Source organism: Pseudophryne corroboree, chromosome 2 (genome assembly GCF_028390025.1).
Source record: "Pseudophryne corroboree isolate aPseCor3 chromosome 2, aPseCor3.hap2, whole genome shotgun sequence".
NCBI classification, from domain to species: Eukaryota; Metazoa; Chordata; class Amphibia; order Anura; family Myobatrachidae; genus Pseudophryne; species Pseudophryne corroboree.
The window spans coordinates 174,301,677-174,320,866 of NC_086445.1; the positions used below are offsets into that span (position 1 = coordinate 174,301,677).

At 49.5% G+C, this 19,190-nt stretch overlaps 1 protein-coding gene across 2 annotated transcripts in view; it reads left to right on the forward strand.

The window, feature by feature from the left end:
- Window positions 1-19,190, forward strand: part of RACGAP1 (Rac GTPase activating protein 1) — a 121,746-nt gene that overhangs the window by 19,369 nt on the left and 83,187 nt on the right. Inside the window, exons 1-4 of one of the 2 annotated variants that reach the window (XM_063952034.1) lie at window positions 761-970; window positions 9,107-9,195; window positions 9,758-9,960; window positions 10,047-10,186. In XM_063952034.1, the coding sequence (XP_063808104.1) occupies window positions 9,111-9,195; window positions 9,758-9,960; window positions 10,047-10,186 (428 nt within the window). In that variant the 5' untranslated portion in view covers window positions 761-970; window positions 9,107-9,110. Of the gene's footprint in view, window positions 1-760; window positions 971-9,106; window positions 9,196-9,757; window positions 9,961-10,046; window positions 10,187-19,190 lie in introns of those variants that run through there. The other variant, XM_063952032.1, reaches the window with a different exon arrangement.

A 19,190-nucleotide genomic window follows, 5' to 3' on the forward strand; every position in this document is an offset into this window, starting at 1 on the left:
CATATTGCCGGGTTGGTGATGCCGCTGGTGACGCTGCAGGGGCGGCGCTGGGAGATCACATGATCTACCAGCGCCGCCCTTTCATACACTGTGAACGGGAGCCGTGTCGCATCGACACGGCTTCCGTTTACACTGCACAGCTTACCTGGTTGAACTCGTGTTCAACCCGGTAAGCTACCCGGGTAGGATTCCCGGATCACTTGATCCGTGTTTTTGCAGAGGGACCCTTTTCCACTAACAAAAAACACGGGTAAATGCGCGCCCCCGTGCATTTACCATTGTTTTTTGAGCTAGTGGAAAAGAGGTATCAACTGAGGATTATACATCTACCCCTGTGTGTACACAGTGTGGCCAGGAGACCAGTGGTTCATAACCTAGGAACACCACATACAATATCAGGTTATGGTAAAAGAAGATCACCCAGCAGTGTACTAACCCCGAGAGCAGCAGGAGAGGGGACACGCAGACACTGGGCAGCCGCAGGATAGTCTCTGTGGCTGTTTCACTCAGTTTGCACTGTGAATGTGTGTGGGTGCACTGTGGGTTGGCTCCGCTTCGCTCGCCACACTTTTCTATTCCAAATAGATTGTGACATGGACCCAGGGGGTTATGGGAAAGGTCCTTAGCGCGAAGAGAATCTAGACGCAACCGTGCACTGTGGACTGCAGCAGCTGCACTTGTCGTTGTTGTGTGTCCCCCATGCCCCGTCTACTTCCTCCTCCCTCTACGTTTCCTGTGTGACTCTGAGAGTCCTCCCCGCCACAGCCTGGCAACTAAGCTGCGACCATGACGTCACCGCGCCTCTATAGTGACACGACCGGTGGGCGGGGCCAGTAATTCAAACTTGAGCGGGAGGGAGCCGTTTGCGAGGATACGTTTGTGTGAGTGAGGCGGAAGGCGGTCACCGGGAGCAGCCGGGAAGCTCGGTGCGTGTGTCTGGGCTTAGAATACGGAGCTGCTGCACATGCCGGTAAATTGGCGAACGGGTGAAAGAAACAGTGGCCCGGGGCTGTTAGTTGAAGGGTTTATTATTAAATGGCGGCTATGCTGCTGTGAGCCTGCAGGGTTCAGTTTGCTATGGGCATGCTCTACATGTCCCACCCGGGCCAGCTGTGCATGGTGAAAGGTGCTGCCAGTCCGCAGCTTGGTACTGCCCAGGGTCAGCTGCTAGTCCCAGGCTAGCTGTGCATGGTGCCAGGTGCTGCTCACAGTTAAGGGCGTTGTAAATCCCAGGCTAGCTGTACAACGGGCAGGTGATGCTTGGGGTTAGTGCTGCTAGTCCCAGGCCAGCTGTGCATTGTGCCATGTGCTGTTTAAGATTACTCCTAGGGTGCTGTGAAGTACTGCGAGGAGTTAGTCTTGCCAGTCCCAGGCTAGTTGTGCCAGGTGCTGTTTGGGGTTAGTCTTGCCAGTACCAGGCTAGCTGTGCCAGCTGATGCTTAAGGTTAGAGTAACCACTCACAGGCTAGGTGCTGCTCAGGGTTAGGGCTACCAATCCTAGTCTTGATGTGCCAGTTGTTGGTTATGGCTACCAGTCCCAAGCTATCTGTGCTTTGTACCAGGATTTGCTCAGGGTTAATGCTGCCAGTCCCATGCTATCTGTGCATTGTGCCAGGATTTGCTCAGGGTTAATGCTGCCAGTCCCATGCTATCTGTGCATTGTGCCAGGATTTGCTCAGGGTTAATGCTGCCAGTCCCATGCTATCTGTGCATTGTGCCAGGTGCTGCTCAGGGTTAATGCTGCCAGTCCCATGCTATCTGTGCATTGTGCCAGGTGCTGCTCAGGGTTAATGCTGCCAGTCCCATGCTATCTGTGCATTGTGCCAGGTGCTGCTCAGGGTTAATGCTGCCAGTCCCATGCTATCTGTGCATTGTGCCAGGTGCTGCTCAGGGTTAATGCTGCCAGTCCCATGCTATCTGTGCATTGTGCCAGGATTTGCTCAGGGTTAATGCTGCCAGTCCCATGCTATCTGTGCATTGTGCCAGGTGCTGCTCAGGGTTAGGGTTACCAGTCCCAGGTTAGATGTGCATGATGCCAAGTGCTGATCATTGTTAGTGCTGCCAGTCCCATGCTATCTGTGCATTGTGCCAGGAAATGCTCATGGTTAATGCTGCCAGTTGCAGGCTTGCTGTGCATTGTGCCATGTACTGCTCCAGGCTGGTTGTGCTAGGTGCTGCTCAGGGTTAGGGCTACCAGTCCCAGGTTAGATGTGCCTTGTGTTGCTTTGGGATTAGGATACCAGTCTCAGAGTAGCGGTTCATGGTTCCAAGTGCTACTTAGTATTAATGCTGTCAGTCCCAGGCTAGCTGATCATATTTCAAGTGCTGCTTGGGGTTAGTGCCGCCAGTCCCAGGATAGCTGTGCATTGTGCAGGTGCTGTTTGTGGCTAGTACTGCCAGTAACAGGCTAGCTGTTCATGGTTCCAACTGCTGTCAGTCCCAGGCTAGCTGTTCATGGTGCCAAGTGCTGCTTGGGATTAGTGCTGACAGTCTGACTAGCTGTACATGGTGCTTTTGGTTAGTGATGTCAATCCCATGCTAGCTGTGTATGGTGCCAGTTGTCTACTGTGCACATTGTAAATTTCTAGAAGAGCAAGCTGGGCCTGCAGTGCAATGTTTTTGGCATAGAATAAATACTGTATATATTCTGGGATTGATTTCTTTATGGTTCTGTAGAGCTTCTAAGGCAGGGATGGGAACCTTTGGCCCTCCAACTGTTACTGAACTACACATCCCAGCATGCCTTGCAACCATTTTTGGCATGGCCAAATTGCAAAACTGTTGCAAAGCATGCTGGTATGTGTAGTTCAGCCACAGCCGGAGGGCCAAAGGTTCCCCATCCCTGTTCTAAGGAGAGGACAAGTACAAGGTACAAGAGACCGTGTATTGCTGATCAGTGGGGATTCTAGATAACAAAGGAATGTATTGCTAATGTAAACCGTATACTGTTTTAAGCATAAATTGTAAAGAGAACAAATCTAACACTAATCAATATGCCTTAAGAGTTTCATTTTTAGAAAAATATTAAACCCTAAAGGTTTTAGGTGAGTTCAGGGCTCTATATACAAAGCCTGCCAATATAAGCCACCTTCCTTCATGGGCCAGCTTTGACCCAGTGGATTTAAAGGACACCGCTGAAATTGTTCAGATTTTGCGTCCCACCACCTGTGATCCGGACCCGGCCTCAACCAAGGTTCTAACAGGTTGTATGGATATAATTGGTCCTGTCTTTGCAAAAATTATTCAATGCTCTTTGCAGACAGGCATATTTCCTGGACCCCTAAAAGAAGCAATTGTAAGACCTCTTCTTAGAAAACCTAATTGAGATCACGGCTGCATGACCAACTACAGACAGGTATCAAATCTTCCTTTCCTAGGAAAGGTTATTGAGAAAGTGGTTGCAAATCAACTGGAAACCTGCCTGACAACCCATGATATTTATGATCCATTCCAATCAGGATTCAGGAGAAGACATAGCACTGAAACAGCCCTGGTGTGTATGTGTGTGTGTTAAATGATCTTCTGATGGCAAGAGACAGAGGGGACTCTCTGCAGCATTTGATACCGTGGACCATGGACTTATGATTGAGCGACTGATACATTTTTGTGGACTGGATGGCACAGTCTTAAACTGGTTCAAATAATTTCTCACAAAGTATCGTCTGGAGTATACTCATCAGTACCATTGCCATGTAGTGTCCCACAGGGTTCTATACAATCCCTCATGCTTTTTGCTGTATACATGCTCCCGCTGGCTGAAATAATCAGGCACCATGGCCTGGTCTACCACTGCTCTGCAGATGAGACACAGCTGTACTTGTCCTTTGCTCCGGGCACTGATAACCCAATAGCAACCCTAAATGGCTGTCTGGCTGAGCTCCAGGAGTGGATGAGCGCCAGTTGGCTACGACTGAACCCTGATAAGAGAGGTCCTTATGATAGGACCGCAACATCAAAGGACAAGACTGCAGCATAGTCAACCAACTGGACTTACACTTGGGGATTCAGAATTACAAACCATTGATCGTGTGCGGAATATTGGTGTTGTCCTGAATGGTGTCTTGACACTTAAACATCCAATATCAGGCACAATCCAATCCTCATTCTTTCACCTGAGGAACATAGCCAGAATCAAGCACTTAATTCCCTCAGATCTGCCAAAAGTCATACATGCATTTGTATCATCTCAATTAGACTACTGTAATGCCCTCGGTATCCGTTTGATAGATAGACGTAATGTAACATGTTTTTGAACTATTTCATACTTTCTCTATCCATGTCTGCATAGAGTTGGTTATAAACCTTGTGGCGAGCCACCGTGCCCGAAGCGTGGCGAGTGCATGCCTTTCTACAATTGGGGGCCCCAGATGACGAAACTATCCACACAAACCACAAAAATGCAAAAAACATGGTGTCGGCCTTTTGACCCGTCTGCCTTTTGGCCCGTCGGCCTTTTGTCTGTCCAACATATGGTGTCTATCTAGACACTATCTATCTTTCATACCGGAACCATGCCCTCTACCTTGGTCTCCCAGCAAAAGAATTGCACCGCATACAGCTGGTGCAAAACACAGCTGCCAGGCTGTTAACCAGCCAGCCCCGTTCTAGCCACATAACACCCATACTCTACTCCCTTCACTGGCTGTCTGTAAGATGGAGAATCATCTTCAAGATTGGCTTACGGAGATTCAAAGCACTACAGCAGCTTCTGATCCCATACTGCCCCACTCGATTACTGCGATCTGTAGATGAAGGACTTTTAGCAGTACCTAGAATCTCCCGTGATTCATCTGGGGGTCGAGCTTTTAGTCATGCGGCTCCGACTCTATGGAACGCGCTTCCCCGCACAGTGCGAGAGGCCCCAACTATAAATCTTTCAAAAGTAGACTCAAGACTTTCCTGTTTACTCAAGCATTTCCATAATTGCTGTCCTTAATTTCCATTGATAGACCCAGGATTTCAGGATTTGTCTGTGGATGTCTTTGGTCTTTTTGTTCTGGGTAAAGTCTATGGGTCGGATTCAGAGATGTACATTAATGCAGCAGCCACCTGCTAGATTTGTCATGAGTGGCTGAGTACAATGATGCTGTGTTCGTTGCAGGAAGTAAGACGTCAGAGCCACTGTTACTGTGTACACGATAGCAGATGCATGCTGGTATATGCCACGAAAATCTGTCTCAACATGCCTGCAGTTTTGCTGCCACTCCCCACAAAAGGTGCCTCACTTTGCAAATAAATCCTCTCTACGACCGCTGTCACAAGACCATCGTAGCACAGTCAGGACGAATTTAGGGGTCAGACTGCCATACGTGTCAAGCAGCTGAGGACCAAAGAACTTAATGTACTGTTTATACAGTTCCGTGGGAATACCGTCACTACCCGGGGATTTACCACTAGGAGACACCTCCACCGCCGACGTCACCTCCTCCAGGGTCAGAGGCGCGTCCAAGGCGTCCCTAGCCTCAGTGGAAAGTTTAGAAAGGGGTATATTTGTCAGGTACAGGTCTAAGTCCTCCATGGAGCATGTCAGCCGACTATCATAGACCTCCCTAAAGTAAAGGAGGAACATCTGTGCAATGTCAGGGGCCAAGCAGCTGCGCTATCGTGGTCCCAGGTCGGTCGTAGTGCACTAAATGGGCCAGCAAACTACCTGGTATGTCCGCCTGCATGTATATATTAGTGGCCCTAAACAAGAGGGAGCGTGCATTTTTGTCTGAAAGGTGAGCCAGCCAGGCCTCCTGAGCTATCAGCCAGCGGGCCTTCAGCGCAGGGGTACCCTCGGTCAGGTATCGTGTCTCCAGGTCCCTACACTCAGTCTCAAGCTGTCTTTCCGTCGCCCTGCGAGCTACCTTGCAGGCAGCAATTTTGCCAATCAATGTACCGCGCAAATACGCCTTGAATGCATCCCAAACGACCAGGGGCGTGCCCACATTATCCGCGAAAAATCCCTCCCATGTGGGCGCTAAATCCGGGCAATCGCCCAGCTGGGCCAACCAAGATGGATGCAACCTCCAATATGACTGTCCCCTCTGACAGTCCCCATCCAATGACCGCACCAGGGGTGAATGGTCGGACACCACCCGTGCCTCGTAATGAACATCTGCCACGCCAGGCAAAAGTTCAGGCGAGACCAGGGCCAGGTCGATTCTGGAAAAGGAGCCATGTGTACCAGAAAAACAGGAGTATTGCCGAAGCGTAGGATACCGAGTCTTCCAGACATCTACCCACTGCATACTATCTAGAAAATCTGCAAATTTAGATCTAGATGAAATCAAGTCGCCCCCCGCCCCTTGATCCCGAGGAGTCTTCCATCTGTCCAAAGAGGCATCCAACACATTGTTGAAGTCCCCCAGGCAGATGACAGGGGTGTGGGGGGAGGAAGCAACAAATGAGGCGGCCTTCTGCAGGACATCATATGAAAATGGGGGGGGGGCATGCACAGACAATAGGAAAAAATTACGTGAATACAGTTTACATTCTAGGAACACGTATCTACCATATGGATCTGTATTTGCCCTGATCATCTCAAACTGTACTGTCCTCTTTATCATTACCGACACCCCTCGGAAATAAGAGGAGTGCGAGGAATGATACGCCCACCCCACCCAAGGCCTGCAGAGGGACAACAGCCTATTCCCCTCCAAATGAGTTTCGCTCAGACAAATGATATCCGGGCCATATTTCTTGATCATTTTAAATACTAAGGATCGCTTAACTTTGTTGTTGATGCCCCGGACATTCCACGCCAAGATTTTTAAGGGAGGCATGTCGGCCAGGATATCAACAGGGGCACAGCACTCCTAGACACCAGAAGGCAGAGAGGAAATACCATCGTCGATGCCTTCCGGGCAACCGCCCGTCCACCCGGCGCTCCGCTCACGTAATCATATCGTACGCAGGCCCCGGACCCCGAGCCGAACCCCATAAAACAGTGCAACCCCACCACACCCTCTGATTGACAAATATATAGACTTCGTGAATTCAAAACACATAACAGAAAAACTACTGAGAGGCCAACAGCGGCCCCCAAACATCCCCCCACCCCGTATACCTCCCCGAACTGTGGTATACCCATATCCCTAACCAAACTCTAGCCCTGGAGATCCCAACGCTTACGGCAACACTGTACTAGGCGTACAGATCAAAAACAACCCCAATACAAAAACCTTTATACGTTTATATCACTTCTCAGCAAAGTCCAGAACCACTAAACGAGAGGAAGCTCCCTGGACTTATACTTGCGGATTGTAGGCCCATAGAGGAGGGCGACCCGGTGTCAGTCTGGAGCCAGCTGGCGGACCCCAGGAGCATATCTGTCCAACCAGGAAGCCGCCTCCCTTGGCGAGCTGAAGAATTTGGTCTCCCCGTCTGCCACCACACGCAACCTGGAGGGGAACAGCATCGAGTAGGGTAGATTCAGGTCACGAAGACGTCGCTTAATGGGAAGAAACTGGGCCCGGTCTTTTTGAACGTCCGCTGCAAAGTCCGGAAATGCCGACACCCGGATTCCATTCCGGAGCAGGGGGCCCTTCACGCGTCCCAGGCGCAGGACAGAGTCCCGATCCTTATAGTGCAGGAATTTTGCTATAAACGTTTGTGGCGGGGCGCCTGGGGGCAAAGGCCGGAAGAGCACTCGGTGAGCCCGCTCCACTGCAAACTGGGATGTAAAGGATTCAGCGCCATATGCCTCTTTTAGCCAGGACTCCAGGAAATCTTCGGGGTGTGCCCCCTCTTCCTTTTCAGGTAGGCCCACGAATCTCACATTATTTCTGCAGAGTCTGCCCTCCATGTCCAGGAGGTTAGTTTGCAATGTCGTGACTTGTTGTGTAACTGCAGACACCGATCGTTGTAAAGGGCCGCTGAGGTCCTCCAGGTTGGAGACCCTCGTCTCAGTTTCGCCCACCCTCTCCCGTACTCGCTGGACGTCCTGTCGCAGCAGTGATAAATCACTCTGCACCTTCTCCATTTTGTCCGACAGGCGTTGTTCACTGGCCGCTATGGCCTCCAAGACCTGCTGGATGGAAGGAGCAGATGGCTGTGCATTCACCCCTGAGTCGGCCCCGGCCGAGGGATCCATTCTGGCAGGGGGGGAGGGCTTAGGAGATGACTGCGTCGGCTGGGTTGCAGGCTGTCGAGCAAACTTCTCCAATTTAGCCGTGGCCGCACTCTGGCCGCCCCTCACCATCGTATCAAGGCCCAGCAACACTCAGAGTCCCGATATTCAGTGTCAAGAAGTATAGCAGTGGGTGGTGAATGCAGTATCAACAGCACGCCAGGGACCAGGATAACCAGCTGTTATATTGAAGGGGGGACCAGAGGGGTCCAGTTGTATATCCTTCCTTCCTTTTTCAGGGGAGCAGGATCATGTCAGTGTGGAGCCCTGGGGGTGCAGGAGTGGGGTGCCGCTTCCCTCCGGTGCTGTGGCCGCCTCGGGTGCGCGATCGCGCCCGGCGGAGCTCCAAAACTGAGGCCGGGGACTGGATTGCGGCCTAGGCCCGGAGTCCGGGCGGCTGCTGGCGCGAGCCGGGAGCGCTCGCACGGGTCTATAAACGGTGCCTGCCGCTTCCCCAGTGCTGCCAGACAGGAGTCCAGGGGAGACCACAGAAAGAGCCCCAGGATTATATCAGGATCAATATCCAGGGAGCTCCTCGATCCTGCTGCCTAGTCCCTTGCCGCCGTGGCCATGCCCCCATGTTGCAGATTTATTTGCGCAATCTGCTAAATTGCCCTAATTGATTGCTGATGTATGGGGGACCTTTTACTGTGTCTCCGTGCAGTTCCGATCTGTGTCCGCCGTCTGTAAGGTCAGATACGCAGATGTACATCTATCCACGTCTGAATTGGGCCCCTATTCAGCTGCGTGGGGTTGGATACAATTGTGCCTCCATTTGTCCAGCAGCTCATTACACTGATGCATTTAGGTGATTCCCAAGAAATACATCTTTTACAATAACTGAAATGTAGAAGGTATCCATGATTTTTCTCTGGATGGTCTCATTTATTTATACATTCAAGACCAAAACCTTGCATACATGTATAGCTGTTGAAGTTTAAATGACTCAGCAGTATAATTAAGGGACTACAGACATGCTTTTTTTCTCTTTAGAGCAATGGCGACTACAGTGATGAATGTGCGGAACCTGTTTGAGCAGTTAATGCGTCATGTCGATGGGCTAAATGAGGGGATAGAACCACGTAAGTAGTGGTTTTGGATGTTTTAAATGTATCCTATTGTATAGAGGCTTATGTACTTAAAAAAATGGTCATATTACTAAGGCATTTATTTTTGTTATTTTACATTTTACAAGTTGTATTTTTTTATATTGTATTTCCAATTAAAGTATGCGTGTTTTGTTTTTAATCAATATTTGACATTACAGTGAAGCTGACATTGATCAGACATCTAATATTAAAATAAATTGTAAATGCCATCGTTGTTAAATTAAACTTGCCTTCCTGTAGCGTAATTGTTTGGAAGGAAATAATCACTCTGCGTTGATATTCATATACACAGGTACAGGGCACCTTGCGTTTGGTAACGTCGGCTTTATACCAATATTCTGAATTCCTGAGTGTTCAATAACAATTGGCCAGGAGAATTTTAAGAGGCGGTGTGGCAAATTGTGCCATATTGGGGATCATACCCTGAGTTACTCTGAACTTTTTAAACTTCAAGCCAATCACTATGAAAAGAAGACACCAGTGTTTAATGCAAAAGGGGTGTAGATCTTCTGTAATTGTTTTCTGTATACCTTAGAATTCATTCAGCTTGCTAAGAATTTTGAAGATTTCCGGAGAAAATGGCAAAAGACAGAGCACGATCTGGTGAAAAGCAGGGAGGTGCTGATGAAGACTGAGACTGAGCGGAGCGCACTTGAAGTGAAGTTGAAACATGCTCGCAATCAGGTGGATGTCGAGATTAAAAGGAGGCAGCGGGCAGAGGCAGAGTGTGAAAAACTGGTGAGGCAAATCTGCACAGGCTTCTATTCTGCTACACTGCACAGCAAAGACTGGACTGTGTTTGATTTTGTTCTTTCTTGCACCAGGAACGTCAGATTCAGTTGATAAGAGAGCTGCTGATGTGCGATACATCCGGCAGCATTCAGCTCAGTGAACAGCAGAAAAGTGCTTTAGCTTTTCTTAACAACAGAACTCAAATGTCTGCTGACGGCAATGGGACTAGAAGGTAGAATTTTACGTCCGTTCTACTGTTACATGGCTTAGATTACACATGCAATCTATTTTTCCTGCTCTTAAAACGTGTTCATAGTGTCAGGCAGCAAAGCCATTGGGCGCATACGTTAGTAGTGGTAATAGATTGCTCTGTCCCTGCAGTTTGCAGTTATTTAGTCTATTGACTTTGTGACTGTATATTTCTCTAACGTCCTAGTGGATACTGGGGACTCCGTAAGGACCATGGGGAATAGACTGGCTCCGCAGGAGACAGGGCACTCTAAGAAAGAATTAGGACTACTGGTGTGCACTGGTTCCTCCCTCTATGTCCCTCCTCCAGACCTCAGTTAGAATCTGTGCCCGGACGGAGCTGGGTGCATTTTAGTGAGCTCTCCTGAGCTTGCTAATAAGAAAGTATTTTGTTAGGTTTTTTATTTTCAGAGAGATCTGCTGGCAACAGACTCTGCTACGTGGGACTGAGGGGAGAGAAGCAAACCTACTAACTGCGGATAGGTTGCGCTTCTTAGGCTACTGGACACCATTAGCTCCAGAGGGATCGAACACAGGAACTCACCCTTGGTCGTCCGTTCCCGGAGCCGCGCCGCCGTCCCCCTCGCAGAGCCAGAAGACAGAAGCCGGCGAGTGAAGCAAGAAGACATCAAAATTGGCGGCAGAAGACTCCTGTCTTCATATGAGGTAGCGCACAGCACTGCAGCTGTGCGCCATTGCTGCCACACTAACACACACACTCCGGTTACTGTAGGGTGCAGGGCGCAGGGGGGGGCGCCCTGGGCAGCAATTGAGTACCTCCTGGCAAAATAGAGCATATATACAGCTGGGCACTGTATATATGCATGAGCCCCCGCCATTATTTTTCAGAAAATCGCGGGACAGAAGCCCGCTGCTGAGGGGGCGGGGCTTCTTCAGCACTCACCAGCGCCATTTTCTCTATCGTCCTAGTGGATGCTTGGGTTCCTGAAAGGACCATGGGGAATAGCGGCTCCGCAGGAGACAGGGCACAAAAGTAAAGCTTTCCGATCAGGTGGTGTGCACTGGCTCCTCCCCCTATGACCCTCCTCCAAGCCAGTTAGATTTTTGTGCCCGGCCGAGAAGGGTGCAATCTAGGTGGCTCTCCTAAAGAGCTGCTTAGAAAAGTTTAGCTTAGGTTTTTTATTTTACAGTGAGTCCTGCTGGCAACAGGATCACTGCAACGAGGGACTTAGGGGAGAAGAAGTGAACTCACCTGCGTGCAGGATGGATTGGCTTCTTGGCTACTGGACATCAGCTCCAGAGGGACGATCACAGGTACAGCCTGGATGGTCACCGGAGCCTTGCCGCCGGCCCCCTTGCAGATGCTGAAGTAAGAAGAGGTCCAGAATCGGCGGCAGAAGACTCCTCAGTCTTCTAAAGGTAGCGCACAGCACTGCAGCTGTGCGCCATTTTCCTCTCAGCACACTTCACACGGCAGTCACTGAGGGTGCAGGGCGCTGGGAGGGGGGCGCCCTGGGAGGCAAAATGAATACCTATTTTGGCTAAAAATACCTCACATATAGCCTCCGGAGGCTATATGGAGATATTTAACCCCTGCCAGAATCCGTTAAGAGCGGGAGACGAGGCCGCCGAAAAAGGGGCGGGGCCTATCTCCTCAGCACACAGCGCCATTTTCCCTCACAGAAAGGCTGGAGGGAAGGCTCCCAGGCTCTCCCCTGCACTGCACTACAGAAACAGGGTTAAAACAGAGAGGGGGGGCACTAATTTGGCGTTAGAAATATATAAAAAAGATGCTATAAGGGAAAACACTTATATAAGGTTGTCCCTATATAATTATAGCGTTTTTGGTGTGTGCTGGTAAACTCTCCCTCTGTCTCTCCAAAGGGCTAGTGGGTCCTGTCCTCTATCAGAGCATTCCCTGTGTGTGTGCTGTGTGTCGGTACGTGTGTGTCGACATGTATGAGGACGATGTTGGTGAGGAGGCGGAGCAATTGCCTGTAATGGTGATGTCACTCTCTAGGGAGTCGACACCGGAATGGATGGCTTATTTAGGGAATTACGTGATAATGTCAACACGCTGCAAGGTCGGTTGACGACATGAGACGGCCGACAAACAATTAGTACCGGTCCAGACGTCTCAAAAACACCGTCAGGGGTTTTAAAACGCCCGTTTACTTTAGTCGGTCGACACAGACACAGACAGGGACACTGAATCCAGTGTCGACGGTGAATAAACAAACGTATTCCTTATTAGGGCCACACGTTAAAGGCAATGAAGGAGGTGTTTCATATTTCTGATACTACAAGTACCACAAAAGAGGGTATTATGTGGGATGTGAAAAAACTACCGTAGTTTCTCTATCGTCCTAAGTGGATGCTGGGGTTCCTGAAAGGACCATGGGGAATAGCGGCTCCGCAGGAGACAGGGCACAAAAAAGTAAAGCTTTACTAGGTCAGGTGGTGTGCACTGGCTCCTCCCCCTATGACCCTCCTCCAGACTCCAGTTAGATTTTGTGCCCGAACGAGAAGGGTGCAATCTAGGTGGCTCTCCTAAAGAGCTGCTTAGAGAAAGTTTAGTTTAGGTTTTTTTTTTCTTTACAGTGAGTCCTGCTGGCAACAGGATCACTGCAACGTGGGACTTAGGGGGAAAGTAGTAAACTCACCTGCATGCAGAGTGGATTTGCTGCTTGGCTACTGGACACCATTAGCTCCAGAGGGATCGAACACAGGCCCAGCCGTGGAGTCCGGTCCCGGAGCCGCGCCGCCGACCCCCTTGCAGATGCTGAAGCGTGAAGAGGTCCGGAAACCGGCGGCTGAAGACTCCTCAGTCTTCATAAGGTAGCGCACAGCACTGCAGCTGTGCGCCATTTTCCTCTCAGCACACTTCACTGGGCAGTCACTGAGGGTGCAGAGCGCTGGGGGGGGGCGCTCTGAGAGGCAAATATAAACCTTATACAAGGCTAAAAATACCTCACATATAGCCCATAGGGGCTATATGGAGATATTTAACCCCTGCCTGACTGGAAAAATAGCGGGAGAAGAACCCGCCGAAAAAGGGGCGGGGCCTATCTCCTCAGCACACGGCGCCATTTTCTGTCACAGCTCCGCTGGTCAGAACGGCTCCCAGGTCTCTCCCCTGCACTGCACTACAGAAACAGGGTAAAACAGAGAGGGGGGGCACATTAATGGCTATATATATATATATTAAAGCAGCTATAAGGGAGCACTTAATATAAGGATATCCCTTGTATATATAGCGCTTTGTGGTGTGTGCTGGCAGACTCTCCCTCTGTCTCCCCAAAAGGGCTAGTGGGTCCTGTCTTCATTAGAGCATTCCCTGTGAGTTTGCGGTGTGTGTCGGTACGTGGTGTCGACATGTATGAGGACGATATTGGTGTGGAGGCGGAGCAATTGCCAAATATGCAGATGTCACCCCCCAGGGGGTCGACACCAGAATGGATGCCTTTATTTGTGGAATTACGTGATGGTTTATCTTCCCTTAAACAGTCAGTTGAGGACATGAGGCGGCCGGACAATCAATTAATGCCTGTCCAGGCGCCTCAAACACCGTCAGGGGCTGTAAAACGCCCTTTGCCTCAGTCGGTCGACACAGACCCAGACACGGGCACTGATTCCAGTGACGACGGTAGAAATTCAAACGTATTTTCCAGTAGGGCCACACGTTATATGATTTTGGCAATGAAGGAGACGTTACATTTAGCTGATACTACAGATACCGTAAAACAGGGTATTATGTATGGTGTGAAAAAACTACAAACAGTTTTTCCTGAATCAGAAGAATTAAATGACGTGTGTGATGAAGCGTGGGTTGCTCCTGATAAAAAGTTGATAATTTCAAAAAAGTTATTGGCATTATACCCTTTCCCGCCAGAGGTTAGGGCGCGCTGGGAAACACCCCCTAAGGTGGACAAGGCGCTCACACGCTTATCCAAACAAGTGGCGTTACCCTCTCCTGAGACGGCCGCACTTAAGGATCCATCAGATAGAAAGATGGAAGTTATTCAAAAGAATATATACACACATGCAGGTGTTATACTACGACCAGCTATAGCAACTGCCTGGATGTGCAGTGCTGGAGTAGTTTGGTCAGAATCCCTGATTGAAAATATTGATACCCTAGATAGGGACAATGTTTTACTGTCGTTAGAACAAATAAAGGATGCATTTATCTATATGCGTGATGCACAGAGGGATATTTGCACACTGGCATCTCGGGTGAGTGCTATGTCCATTTCAGCCAGAAGAGCCTTATGGACACGACAGTGGACAGGCGATGCGGATTCAAAACGTCACATGGAGGTTTTGCCGTATAAAGGGGAGGAGTTATTTGGAGTTGGTCTATCAGACTTGGTGGCCACGGCTACTGCCGGGAAATCCACTTTTTTACCTCAAGTCACTCCCCAACAGAGAAAGGCACCGACCTTTCAACCGCAGCCTTTTCGCTCCTACAAAAATAAGAGAGCAAAGGGCTTGTCGTACCTGCCACGAGGCAGAGGAAGAGGGAAGAGACACCAACAGGCAGCTCCTTCCCAGGAACAGAAGCCCTCCCCGGCTCCTGCAAAAACCTCAGCATGACGCTGGGGCCTCTCAAGCGGACTCGGGGACAGTGGGGGGCCGTCTCAAAAATTACAGCGCGCAGTGGGCTCACTCGCAGGTAGACCCCTGGATCCTGCAGATAATATCTCAGGGGTACAGGTTGGAATTAGAGACGGATCCTCCTCATCGTTTCCTGAAGTCTGCCTTACCAACCGTCTCTTCCGAAAGGGAGAGGGTGTTGGAAGCCATTCACAAGCTGTACGCTCAGCAGGTGATAGTCAAAGTACCCCTATTACAACAAGGAAAGGGGTATTATTCCACTCTATTTGTGGTACCGAAGCCGGATGGCTCGGTAAGGCCTATTCTAAATCTGAAGTCCTTGAACCTCTACATAAAAAAGTTCAAGTTCAAGATGGAGTCACTCAGAGCAGTGATAGCGAACCTGGAAGAAGGGGACTTTATGGTATCCTTGGACATCAAGGATGCGTATCTACACGTTCCGATTTACCCCGCACACCAAGGGTACCTCAGGTTCATTGTTCAAAACTGTCACTATCAGTTTCAGACGCTGCCGTTCGGATTGTCCACGGCGCCTCGGGTCTTTACCAAGGTAATGGCCGAGATGATGATTCTTCTTCGAAGAAAAGGCGTATTAGTTATCCCATACTTGGACGATCTCCTAATAAGGGCAAGGTCCAGAGAACAGCTGGAGACAGCTTTAGCACTATCTCAAGAGGTGCTAAGACAACACGGGTGGATTCTGAATATTCCAAAATCCCATTTAATCCCGACAACTCGTCTGCTGTTCCTAGGAATGATTCTGGACACGGTTCAGAAAAAGGTTTTCCTTCCAGAGGAAAAAGCCAAGGAGTTATCCGATCTGGTCAGGAACCTCCTAAAACCAGGAAAAGTGTCAGTACATCAATGCACAAGAGTCCTGGGAAAAATGGTGGCTTCTTACGAAGCAATTCCATTCGGCAGATTCCATGCAAGAATATTCCAAAGGGATCTGTTGGACAAATGGTCAGGGTCGCATCTGCAGATGCACCTGCGAATAACCCTGTCACCAAAGACAAGGGTGTCACTTCTGTGGTGGTTGCAGAAGGCTCACCTATTAGAAGGCCGCAGATTCGGCATTCAGGATTGGATCCTGGTGACCACGGACGCCAGCCTGAGAGGCTGGGGAGCAGTCACACAAGGAAGAAACTTCCAGGGAGTATGGACGAGTCTGGAAAAGTCTCTTCACATAAACATTCTGGAACTAAGAGCAATCTACAATGCTCTAAGCCAGGCGGAACTTCTCCTGCAAGGAAAGCCGGTGTTGATTCAGTCGGACAACATCACGGCGGTCGCCCATGTAAACAGGCAGGGCGGCACAAGAAGCAGGAGTGCAATGGCAGAAGCTGCCAAGATTCTTCGCTGGGCGGAGAATCACGTGATAGCACTGTCAGCAGTGTTCATCCCGGGCGTGGACAACTGGGAAGCAGACTTCCTCAGCAGACACGATCTTCATCCGGGAGAGTGGGGTCTACATCCAGAAGTCTTCAACATGTTAATAGACCGTTGGGAAAGACCAATTGTAGACATGATGGCGTCTCGCCTCAACAAGAAACTGGACAAATATTGCGCCAGGTCAAGAGATCCACAGGCAATAGCTGTGGACGCACTGGTAACTCCTTGGGTGTACCAGTCAGTGTATGTGTTTCCTCCTCTGCCGCTCATACCAAAGGTATTGAAGATCATACGGCAAAGAAGAGTAAGAACAATACTAGTGGTTCCGGATTGGCCGAGAAGGACTTGGTATCCGGAACTTCAAGAGATGCTCACGGACGAACCGTGGCCTCTACCTCTGAGAAGGGACCTGCTACAGCAGGGTCCCTGTCTTTTTCAAGACTTACCGCGGCTGCGTTTGACGGCATGGCGGTTGAACGCCAGATCCTAAAAGGGAAAGGCATTCCAGAAGAAGTCATTCCTACCTTGATTAAGGCACGGAAGGAAGTCACCGTGAAACATTATCACCGCATTTGGCGAAAATATGTAGCGTGGTGCGAGGATCGGAGGGTTCCGACGGAGGAATTCCAACTGGGTCGTTTCCTACATTTCCTGCAATCAGGATTATCTATGGGTCTCAAATTGGGATCCATTAAGGTTCAAATTTCGGCCCTGTCAATATTCTTCCAAAAAGAATTGGCCTCTGTCCCTGAGGTCCAGACTTTTGTCAAGGGAGTACTGCATATACAGCCTCCTGTGGTGCCTCCGGTGGCACCGTGGGATCTAAATGTAGTTTTAGATTTCCTCAAATCCCATTGGTTTGAACCATTGAAAAAGGTGGATTTGAAATATCTCACATTGAAAGTGACTATGTTACTAGCCCTGGCCTCTGCCAGGAGAGTATCTGAATTGGCGGCTTTATCTTATAAAAGTCCTTATCTAATCTTCCATTCGGATAGGGCAGAACTGCGGACTCGTCCGCATTTTCTCCCTAAAGTGGTATCAGCATTTCATCTGAACCAACCTATTGTGGTGCCTGCGGCCACTAGCGACTTGGAGGACTCCAAGTTGTTGGACGTTGTCAGAGCCTTAAAAATATACATTGCAAGGACGGCTGGAGTCAGAAAATCTGACTCGCTGTTTATATTGTATGCACCCAACAAGTTGGGCGCACCTGCTTCTAAGCAGTCGATTGCTCGTTGGATTTGTAACACAATTCAACTTGCACATTCTGTGGCAGGCCTGCCACAGCCTAAAACTGTAAAAGCCCACTCCACAAGGAAGGTGGGCTCATCTTGGGCGGCTGCCCGAGGGGTCTCGGCATTACAACTCTGCCGAGCAGCTACGTGGTCGGGGGAGAACACGTTTGTAAAATTTTACAAATTTGATACCCTGGCAAAGGAGGACCTGGAGTTCTCTCATTCGGTGCTGCAGAGTCATCCGCACTCTCCCGCCCGTTTGGGAGCTTTGGTATAATCCCCATGGTCCTTTCAGGAACCCCAGCATCCACTTAGGACGATAGAGAAAATAAGAATTTACTTACCGATAATTCTATTTCTCGGAGTCCGTAGTGGATGCTGGGCGCCCATCCCAAGTGCGGATTATCTGCAATACTTGTACATAGTTATTGTTAACTAATTCGGGTTATTGTTAAGGAGCCATCTTTAAGAGGCCCTTTCTGTTGTCATACTGTTAACTGGGTTTAGATCACAAGTTGTACGGTGTGATTGGTGTGGCTGGTATGAGTCTTACCCGGGATTCAAAATGCCTCCCTTATTGTGTATGCTCGTCCGGGCACAGTACCTAACTGGAGTCTGGAGGAGGGTCATAGGGGGAGGAGCCAGTGCACACCACCTGACCTAGTAAAGCTTTACTTTTTTGTGCCCTGTCTCCTGCGGAGCCGCTATTCCCCATGGTCCTTTCAGGAACCCCAGCATCCACTACGGACTCCGAGAAATAGAATTATCGGTAAGTAAATTCTTATTTTTTCCTGAATCAGATAAATTAAATAAAGTGTGTGATGATGCGTGGGTTCCCCCCGATAGAAAATTATGGGCGGTATACCCTTTCCCGCCAGAAGTTAGGGCGCGTTGGGAAACACCCCTTAGGGTGGATAAGGCGCTCACACGCTTATCAAAACAAGTGGCGGTACCGTCTATAGATAGGGCCGTCCTCAAGGACCAGCTGACAGGAGGCTGGAAAATATCATAAAAAGTATATACACACATACTGGTGTTATACTGCGACCAGCGATCGCCTCAGCCTGGATGTGCAGAGCTGAGGTGGCTTGGTCGGATTCCCTGACTAAAAATATTGATACCCTTGACAGGGACAGTATTTTATTGACTATAGAGCATTTAAAGGATGCATTTCTATATATGCGAGATGCACAGAGGGATATTTGCACTCTGGCATCAAGAGTAAATGCGATGTCCATATCTGCCAGAAGATGTTATGGACACGACAGTGGTCAGGTGATGCAGATTCCAAACGGCACAAAGGTGTATTGCCGTATAAAGGAAGAGGAGTTATTTGGGGTCGGTCCATCGGACCTGGTGGCCACGGCAACTGCTGGAAAATCCGCCGTTTTTACCCTAAGTCACATCTCTGCAGAAAAAGACACCGTCTTTTCAGCCTCAGTCCTTTCGTCCCTATAAGATCATATCTGCCCAGGGATAGAGGAAAGGGAAGAAGACTGCAGCAGGCAGCCCATTCCCAGGAACAGAAGCGTTCCACCGCTTCTGACAAGTTCTCAGCATGGCGCTGAGACCGTACAGGACCCCTGGATCCTACAAGTAGTATCCCAGGGGTACAGATTGGAATGTCGAGACGTTTCCCCTTCGCAGGCTCCTGAAGTCTGCTTTACCAAGGTCTCCCTCCGACAAGGAGGCAGTATGGGAAAAAATTCACAAGCTGTATTCCCAGCAGGTGATAATTAAATTACCCCTCCTACTACAAGAAAAGGGGTATTATTCCAC